Source organism: Babylonia areolata, chromosome 12 (genome assembly GCF_041734735.1).
Source record: "Babylonia areolata isolate BAREFJ2019XMU chromosome 12, ASM4173473v1, whole genome shotgun sequence".
Lineage (NCBI taxonomy): Eukaryota > Metazoa > Mollusca > Gastropoda > Neogastropoda > Buccinidae > Babylonia > Babylonia areolata.
In genome coordinates this window covers 17,650,011-17,660,349 of record NC_134887.1, presented here as the reverse complement: position 1 = coordinate 17,660,349, position 10,339 = coordinate 17,650,011, and the positions used below count along the sequence as shown (strand labels likewise).

General features: G+C 40.4%; 1 protein-coding gene across 2 annotated transcripts in view; it reads right to left on the bottom strand.

Moving 5' to 3' along the window:
* Nucleotides 1–3,956: 3,956 nt before the first annotated feature.
* Nucleotides 3,957–10,339, bottom strand: part of LOC143288405 (oxysterol-binding protein 1-like) — a 125,897-nt gene continuing 119,514 nt past the window's right edge. For both annotated transcript variants that reach the window (XM_076596837.1, XM_076596838.1), the window contains exon 13: nt 3,957–9,211. In XM_076596837.1, coding sequence (XP_076452952.1) covers nt 9,066–9,211 — 146 coding nt within the window. In that variant the 3' untranslated portion in view covers nt 3,957–9,065. The remainder of the gene's footprint in view (nt 9,212–10,339) is intronic.

Genomic DNA, 10,339 nt, shown 5'->3' with positions numbered 1-10,339 from the left:
TTCCAAACAGTAACAAACATTTGTGTCATATCCAAAATGAAGATGTCTGTGCATGCATGCAATGTACAATTAATATGCCAGATGCAAAGAATACAAAAGGTTGTTTTGTGTTAAACTATATATATATTTTTTTAATGTCTTTAAACAAAACCTGCATTTAAATTTTGCTTCGAGGAATGCTGTCAATTGTAGCAAAATAAAGCTTTGAATTTTTAACACTAGAAATCGAGCAACAGTCAATGAATTCAGGTTCTCACACATTATGTATCTTCATTCTTCTCATCTCCTGCCAAGCAGCCTCAAACTTTTTTTTCCTTTTTTAGTGTTTAGCATAATAAATTTCTGCCTTTGAACCCCGCAAAAAGATGAACAGCAAAAAAATGATTTGGGGGGCGACAGATCCGAGAAAATCTACATTTAAGCAGGTATACATTACACAAAGTAAAATGCTGTTCAGAATGTCCGCAGGCATCCTTTTGAGCACCTAAAAATCCGGTTTACAATTTTGATAATGAATCCAAAACACAGCCTGTCCAGATCTCTGCTTGACCTCTCCGTACATGAAAAGACCTATGTATATATATAGATATGTATATATAGATATACACAGACTAAAAATTATGCAGCACTGTTCAACATGCAAGTGTGCAGCCAGAACCAATCATGCAAGCATTCTTGTAGCTAGACAAGAGAAATCCAGCGCTTAGCGTTTCCTGTCAGAGAGAAACAGCTTTATAATGCCCAAAATCCAAACACACCACAGTGACAGGTCAATGAAGTGTGTCACAAAGTCATCTCCTCAGACACAACTAGCTCTTGTTTTCATTCACGGGCATTTTCTCTCAGTTTTTAGTAGGAATTCATTCTTCAGCTTTTGCATGCACATCTTTATCTTTTACACTATCCTGAACACACATTTTTATCTTTTCAACTGTCTGAATCACACTTTCTCTTTTACACAGTCCTAACCACTTGTATACAGTTCTCTTCATGACAAAAAGAGCATCTTGGCACACGTCATGGCAATTATCTTCGTGGGGGCTGCAGGGCACAGAGAGAGAGGGGGAGAGAGAGAGAGAGAGAGAGAGAGTAAACTGTACATATCCAACAAAGCATGCTTCCACATCACTGTTTTTCAACTGCGTCATGACATTCTTCCACTTTCTTTGCAGACGAGTGGGGAGACAAGTACCGGTACCTCACAGTTTCAAATGGCACACACAACAAAGGCTCATCCTCGGCACACCCATCAACAAAACATACCCTCACGCAGCAGGGCGAACAATGTCGGAAAACAACACACACAACTCTCCCAACTGGGGTTAGAGGCAAACTGATCATGGAAACTGGGCATGCAGTCTGTTGTGGTCATGTGAACCAAGTCACATATCTGCTGAAAGAACAGAATGAAACCACTGCAAGCCAGAACGATCATCCTCATCATGTCAAACTATGTGACGGGACAGACTCACATCACACAGTTCATTCAAATTTGAACATGTCAAAGATTTCAATCGCAAGAGAAAAAACTGCCACACAACTAGACTTTTCTGATAATACTATAAGACTCTTGTTACTGGCAATGACATTTAAAATTTTACTGAAATGGCTGTTTTGTAAAGTGTGAGACTTTTAGTCGACAGAAAGGGCAGTGAATCACATGCAAAAACTCCACTGAAAAGCGCCAAGGAAAGCCATGCACAACACCCACGCGGTAACATTGTGGTGGTGTGAACACAATGCATTGGACTCCTGCGCTTTCAAACATTACTTGTGGACAGAGAAACGTCATGTCTTTACTTTCTTTCTCTCCAAAAACAAAACCAAACCAAATGTGAAGAGTTCAGAATATCATAGCCTCTATGTGCATTATTATTGCTTGAAATAAACTATCCCCACGCAGGCAAAAAACAAAACAAAACAAAAAACCCAACAAAAACAGTGAGATGCAGCAGTCTTCTACACATACACGCGAACCTTACCATTTCTCACATCATCAAACCCAACCACCAGTCAAAATAATACCAAAACATTCACAGGTCACACACAAAATTTAATAAATATATATCCAGCCAAGTGACAGATTCCCATCACAAAAAAGAAAGGAAGGAGTGAAGGCTTCAAAAGGCTGGCCCAACAAACCAGCACAGCCAGTCCCCGCCCACCCCCCCACGGTATTCTATTTGTGGATCAGTCCATAGTTTCAGGTATTCTATTGTGGATCTGTCCACAGTTTCTGTAGGGAGTGGAGCCATGTCATAAGACACTTTCTACATCCTCATCCATTGGGTGCTGGCATCAGCAAGACCACGCCATCCGAAGACAAGTTTCTCGCGTTTAGTTTTTAAACACTTCACCGTCATTTCTGTCTTGAAGGCGTGTTTCCAAGTCGGACAGTTCGAGAAATTGAAATCAAACCACAGATTTACTCACAGGCATTGTTTCACTTCCTTTGTCAAAAGCCATCTCACCCAGCCTCCATTCCACATTGGTTTGAAAACACAATCTGTTTAGCCAACCATTCATTCATCCTCTGAGATCTGACATGTAAAATCCATATCCAGTGCTCAAGTAAGAACCTCACAATTCCTTGAGAAAAAACACAAAAAAAACAACAACCCCAAAACAAACTACCCACCAGAAAATGGAGAAGAAAGCACATGTCAAGTCAGTATCCTGAACATTTGTCTTACAAAACAAATGATTAAGGTATTGCACATGACAAAATGAATTCAATGCTGACACCGTTTCTTGCGAGATGAGAAAACACTTCTACAAATCCGTAACACTGGTCTACATGAATCTGACACAACAATGCTGTCACCTTTCTAAAAAGCTATTCAACTCGTGAGAACTCGTTTAAAAAGTTGAACTTTTGGAGTGCAAGAATACAATCACTAAGATACCAGCTGACAGCACTGCTGTGTCGGACTTGTGCAATGTAGGTACTTCCAAACATCTCAAATTTTAACACAGTCTGAAGGGTGCGAGGGAAAATGGATGGGAAAAGTTGCAAGGATAGGGTGGATGGGTTTCTATCCTCATTAATGTCCCACACAACATTTTAAACTTTGACTCTCAGCCATACATGCATGCACACGGGGACAAACTGGTACCACAGTTTCTCCACAACATCATGCATTCACACAAAGGAATCATTTTCTTTCAGTTCACCACTGACTCCCCCCCCCCCTCTCCCCACCCACCCAATACCCCTCCCCCCATAACTTCATACTACTTACACTCAAAATTTATATCAAGATGAGAGTGACCCTCAATTTTATGATGACAACAACATTAATTATTATTACTGATACGCATTAGTGCTTATCTTTGATCAGAGACCTAACTCTAGACACTTTACAAACAGGAACGTTGAATGGATAGGGTATAGGGACAGGTATAGGGTTGGGCAAATGAAGGGTTGGAGGGGAAGGGTGGCAAGAAAATGAAGAGGGTTCTGATAGCAAGGAAACAAAGCAGATCAAATGTTCTGACAATGTGTTTTATCAGTGTGCATACACTCTATCCTCTGTTGGGTACTTTCTGGTGTTCATACTAACACTGATGTACTGTGATATGTGTAACGTGTGTTTTGTAAAGCACCTTGAGCAGTTTTCTGGACAGATTTAATTAAGCATAATTTTTGTTTTGAAATCCTGGTCGATTCAGAATAACTCATAGCCCCTCACATTTACAATATAAAAAAATTTTTAAAAAAAAGAAAAAAGGGGGAAAAAAGCCATTTCACCTCCAGCTTGTCCAAGTCAATAACACTCTTTCAACTATGTGAACAACTTCAACAAGTGTTCTTAGTGAGAACCTGCCTGGCCTGCTTCAGTCTGAATTCATGCAGTTCTAGCCTTGTTTTGGTTGCACAGTCCATGACAAACATTTAATGCTACATTTTCTGTGCACTTTAAATCAAACAGATTAAAAAAAAATCCTCATAAAAGCTTCTTTTTTTTTTAACTAGTGCCCTGTTTATTAAATATAACATAGTTTCAAATCCCTTTTTTCCAGATCAGCTCTCTCCATTCATCCTCCTCCATTTCTGGAGAGTTCAGCAGTGAAAATCAATCAATCCTGTATCCTAAAAAAACAAAAACAAACAACAAAAAAACAGTAACAATAAACATGAAACTCTGTGTGTGTGTGTGTGTGTGTGAAGACGGCTATGTTCACTTTTTCTCTTTCAAACGTACTCCTCTGAAACTGCCAAATGATGCCCACATTTTCAGACTGTTAACTTGAAAATAGGAGAGTACATTGTACAGTGCAAGTAGGCATGATTTACAAGGAATGGTGCTTTATAAAATCAAGCATTATCATTACTGTTATCATTATGAACTCTACCAAACAGTCCGGTCACCAAACCTCGTGTCTGTGTGTCCTCACATTTGACTACAGATGGTAACGAGCTAAACAAGCCTACGACTTTTTGTCAACCCCTAGATCAAAATCAGTGAAATATTTGTTCAAACATCAGGAACAAACCACCCTTTCTTCTGCTGAATGATTCTTTTTAAATTCAACTCACTGCAAACATGACTTTCAGTTCACTGATAAGGCAATGCAAAATTCCTGATGTTTCCAGCAAGTGAATAACCTCTTTGAGACAAGCCTACTAAGAAAGGTGTTTGTGAAGGTATACTCCACAGTAAAGCTGTCTGGGTCGCCATAATTTACAAGCATGTTTACACCTGTTGTTGTTGGACTTTTTTTTAGAGATAAAAACGTGGTATCTGCCAAACATTTTGCCTTATTGCAATGTTTCTTTCTTTTTTTCCTTTTTCTTATTGAAATATTTCTTTTTTCTTCTTCTCTTTTTTGGGAGTGGGGTGTGGGGGGATCCTGGAATGTTGTTTGGCACACTTATTAATCTATTTCTGATACTTCACCATTCAGTTTTGCTGGCTTTTTGCTATCATGTGTATATTATGAATGACTGAATAATGTCCATCCGGCCTTCACAACAAAAACAGCTCATTCCACAAAGCAAAAGAACAGTCATTTGTTGCTGGTTGTTGGCCAAAATCCTTGTATCATATCACCTCGCAATGACTGAAATATATCTCTCATTTGTTAAAATCCTACACAATCTTACATTTCTATTATCAAAGTAAAGTCAACAACAACAAAAAAAAAACGTTCAGCTGAACTCATGTCAATGCTTCTAGCATTGGAAGCTCCATGTGCAATGTTACCGGAGGGTCTGTGTGACAGCAGTCACTTCTGGGAGGACCAAAAAAAACAACCAAACCATACATCACTCGACAGTTCATCTGAATACGGGCCCAAGGTCCTCATGTGGGCAAATTTACAGGGAGTTAACACTTGGTCTTGAACGATGCTTTCTAACTCTGGCTCTTGTCACTAAACAGTTCTTATTAGCATCAATACATTTTAAAGCTCTTCGTTTGGTCTGTAACTAAACAGTCGTTCACATTATCAGATTAGGCTGGCTAAGATTTCATTTCTTCAAGTTCAACATACAGTCTTGAATACGAAAAAACAAAACAAAAAATCAAATGGTGTCCTTTGCATGTGGGATCAAGTGGGCATTACAGAATCAGAATGCCACCAAAGTGACTCAGCAGTGGTCTTTTATTGCAGATATGTGCATGCTAAATTTACTGTTAGAACCGTTTACTTGAGTGTGACTACAAGTTGGAGGACAGAGAAACAATGGTATCAAAGCAACTAACTCCACTGGAGATATGAAGAAGAAGAAAGGGACAAAAAGAACTCCACAGAATCAGCTGTTTGCTCAGATGCTGATCTGACAGAGACAGGGGGACAGAAAATTAAATGCACATAATTGTTATGCAAGCTTTCTTATTCATTTCAAAGAGACCCTCCAATAAATTTCATTCAACATGTTTTGAGCTAAATACTAAATACACTTCCAAAGCCAAGTAATTCAAATTATTGGGATGGGCAGAGTGTATCCACATAACAATTTACATTAAACAGAAGCAACATACAATGGCTATAATTAACTGAATCTTTCTTTCTAGAAAAAACGATATTAAGAAATTATTGCTTTTATTAAAACAAACAAGCAAGCAAAAACAAAACAAAAACCAAAAAAAACTACAAAGAGGGGCAAAAAAAATGGAGACAGTGAGGGAATAGCTTTTTGCGCAGTGAATAAACTCGGGACGTCAACACTCCATTGTCTCAATAGCACTCTCAACATCTGTCTGCTCTACTTGCACACTCACAAAAACTCTGAATTCTATCCAATCTCGTTTTCATCCATTCACAACCCCACGTCCTTCTCGCAAACTGCACAAGCGGACAGACCACCTTTAAACACTGATACAGCACATGGGGATGTAATCTGTCCTGCCACGATACCTGGAGACACACACACACACACATGCAGCAATACCTGGAGAAACACACAAACACCTGCCATGATAACCTGGACACACACCCATAACAGGTTTACGTCAATATGATCAAACTGAAAGTCTGAATCACTTAAACAGTTCAATGCACAGTGTACTTCATATTTACACATAAATGACTTTCGCTTGGAAAAAAAAAAGAAAGAAAAAGAAAGTGTTCTACCAATGTGCTCGTGTGCCTGCTACATTTTACAGTGTGAATGGCTGGAAGTTGGTGGACTTCCAACTCCATCCTTTTCCAAAACATACCCCTGCATGTGTACACATCACATGAACAGCCAGCTCTAACAGTTTGCTACATCATAAAGAACACATTAAGCACAGAAGAGAAAAATTGACCAGATCCTGTTATGCAAGATTTCTGCTTCACATTGATTCACATGTCAAGGCCAAATCCGAACTCTGAACTTCAGAAATATTTAGATGCATCATGCCATGGAATATGTCCATCAAATAAAGATGCAAATGTCTTTAACCTTTATTTCTTCAGTTTAGTTGCAAATGTAACAAGTGTTTTGAGTTTTTATCAGTTTTTATTATTACCAGTGGTAACTGCAACTGGAATCATTTGTGGACTTGCCATGCAATTTTTGTCACAAGTTACGTACATGAACTAAAAAAAAAGAAAAGAAGTCTGATGCTTGTGTGAACAATAATACAATTCACACATTTCTCACTTGTGTTCAGCATGTTGATTGTTATATGGTATAACTTTAATTATTTGGTATATGGTAGAACTTTAATTTTTGTCTGCACCCCTTATCATTTTTCCATGCTTAAATTGTGGATCCCCTCAGAAAAGTTCCTGTTCATGAGCACAGAGAGGAGACTGAGGATTTCTGTTTTGGTCTAAAATCATAAACACTACCTCCACAATCACACGCACAACTCAAAAGAAGTGCATCGCTTTACCAAACCTCCCCCTCAGACAAATTTCAGACTGCAGACTGAAGAATCTCACCCCTGAAGAACACGTGGTTCTGTCTCAACGCCTTGAAATGAAGTTTGAAACAAGAGCTGGCACACCTCATACATTTCCTGTTTCAGTATTGCACACAGCACACCATAACCCAGAAAACATTCAACACCAAAACGACAGCAGGCAATTATAGGCTGTGGAAGGAAGAAAGGACCAACACCTCCAAAACAAACCCTCCTGAATTTCACTTCTTTAACACATTAATCAACGATAAGCACACCTGACCAAAATTGCAAGCTTGGAGATGCATGGCAATGACTTTCAGAAGGTAAAACACGTCTTTCAATCAACAATAAGACCTCAGGACCTGAGGCGGTCGTCAACATGTCTTCCACAACATCTACCCCTTGATACACCACCTCAATGATGAATTGATAATAATCACCAAGCAACCACACACACACACAGACACTTGTACACCAAAACATGCCACTCAAGCTATAACCCACATGACAATTACATCATCTACAAGTCCTTCAGAGGTGTCAAAAGGGCCGTTCTGCAAACCCTACAGATGTAAGGGGCCGCTACGCACACCCCTTCAGAGGTGTGTTATGGGCCACTCCGCACACAGCCAGTCCAGGTCAGTGCCAGACCCACACATCCACACCCACCGCTTTCCATCACACCACACTCTCAGGTGATAGAAGAAGGGGTTTAAGCACCCCCTCTCTCCTCTCCCTACCACCAAGAGTAGCATACCTAGACCACCCACAGGTCAACGACTCACCCAGGGTGGTAGAAGGGATGGGCGAGTTGAAAAACAAACAAAAAGAGATAAACAGGCAAAAAGCAGCTCCCCTCCCCTCTCCCAAACTATTGCCGCGTCCACCAGGAGAGCCAGACACACTGCACACACGTGTGGGGGGAGGAAATGAATGAAAGACACAGTGCTAGATGAATTCAACTCTGCAAGCAGTTCCTCCCACAAGGTAGCGTCATCTGTTTTTTTTTGTTTGGCAGGAAGGAGCTGGAGATGATGGTGGTGGTGGTGCCTCTTTCCTGGTCACTCCACTCCGTTCTCCAACCCTTCCTCCCTGCACCGAGGGAAGGAAGATCTCTTCTCGTGACGCACAGCACGTGCACTGCGGATTCCCTGTCGTCATGACGACCAGGGTTCAAGGAAAGCTCATGGTCACTGTCTTCGTTCGTACACATCCACATGCATCCTTTTCTTCCTTGGAAAACTGCTACATACATTTCTGATGTGGTCATTTTTTTCTGCTTCTTTTTTTTTTTTCTTCTTCTTTCTTCCCTTTCTTTTCCCAGAAAGCACACCAGCCTCACTCAAAACAAAAGCATTCCAGGCTTCTTTTTTCCACCCCCCTCCTCCAGTGCACCATCACATCATTCCCAATTCACCACACTCAACACAGAATCCACTCAGTGTCATTACCGCCCAAGCTGGTGGTCCAATCTCGCATCATCAACAGAACACACAAACTGCCCTTGTGGGCAGGATATGGCAAGCGGTCTAGCAGTAGTAGAAGATCACTGGTTTTCACGTTACACATCCTCCCCAGTGATGAAAACGTAGTCCAGTATGCAGCAAAAAAACCAAAAAAAAACCAACAAAAACAAAACCATCTTCATTGTGGCAGCTGGGTGGAGGAGGAGGGGAGGAAGGAAGGAGAGGAGAGGAGAGAGAGGGGTCCAGGGTCGAGGGAGTATCACAAGTAGATGTCCGGGCATGTGTCCCACTGCTGCTTGCTCTTTGTGTCCCAGTACTTGCCGGTGAAGACGTGCTGCAAGTTGCCCGTGACGGGGTCCACCTCCTTCCGGAACCAGGTGGGCTGATACACACGGTTCTCCAGGCCTGCACACACACACACACATCACCCCCATGGTTCAAATCCTCTCTCTTTCTCTCTGTCTTACTGCATGGACACTCATCACACACCTTTTAATTTCTTAATCCTTTTTTCTTTAACATAATGAACATCCCCCCTCACCCCCCTCAAATTTTCAAACTGCATTTGCAACACTGTTTGCAATGGCTGTGTATGTAAGCTGCAAATGCAAAGATATGTGTGATGAAGGTATTCTGAAGTTTTCAAACTATACCTGCAGTGTTATTTAGTGTGACCATATATGTGTGTACATTTGTAAAGATGTATACCTGCAACAAAGCTATTCTGATGTTTTTAAACTACATCTCCAGAGTGGTTTATTGTGGCCATTATGTATTTGAGCATGTAAAGACAAGTGCATGTAATGAGGGAATTCTGAAGTTTTCAAACTATATCTGCAGTGTTATTATAGTAGCTATATATGTATGTGCCTATGTAAAGATGGGTACATGTGATGAGCATACTCTTAAGTTATTAAGCTACACCTAAAATGCTGTTTACAGTGGCTGCACACATATGTGCTTATGTAAAGACATGTTCGTGTAATGAAGTCATTCTGAAGATCTCAAACTACATCTGTAATGTTGCCTATAAAGGCCTCACAGGTATGTGCATGAGTGAAGACATGTCTAGGTAAAGAAGGTATTACAAGGTTTCCAAACTACACATGCTGTGTTGTTATCAGCGAGTGCACACATATTTGCATGTGCAAAGACATGAACATGTATGTATGTGTGCAAGTAGACACCACATGTAAGTAGTTTGATATCCATTTCTTCATCAATCACAATACATGTGAAATCTGTGGACACTGTTCAGAGTTCCTCTGTGAGGAGCAGCATTCAGTCATTCCTGGTTTCAGAAAACAGAATATCCCATCACATCTCAACTACACCCTCACCCTTCTTCAAGGACTAGCAACATCATGGGTTCCCACTTTCAGTGCTAAAGCTATGTTGAAACGGACTTACAGTTTCAAGTTCACTCATCCACACTGCATCGTTTTTGAAATTTCAATAATGCAAATGTGGTAAAAATTTTACTGAGCTTTTAAGCAATGTCTCTGAAGACATATATCTAAAAACAATCACACA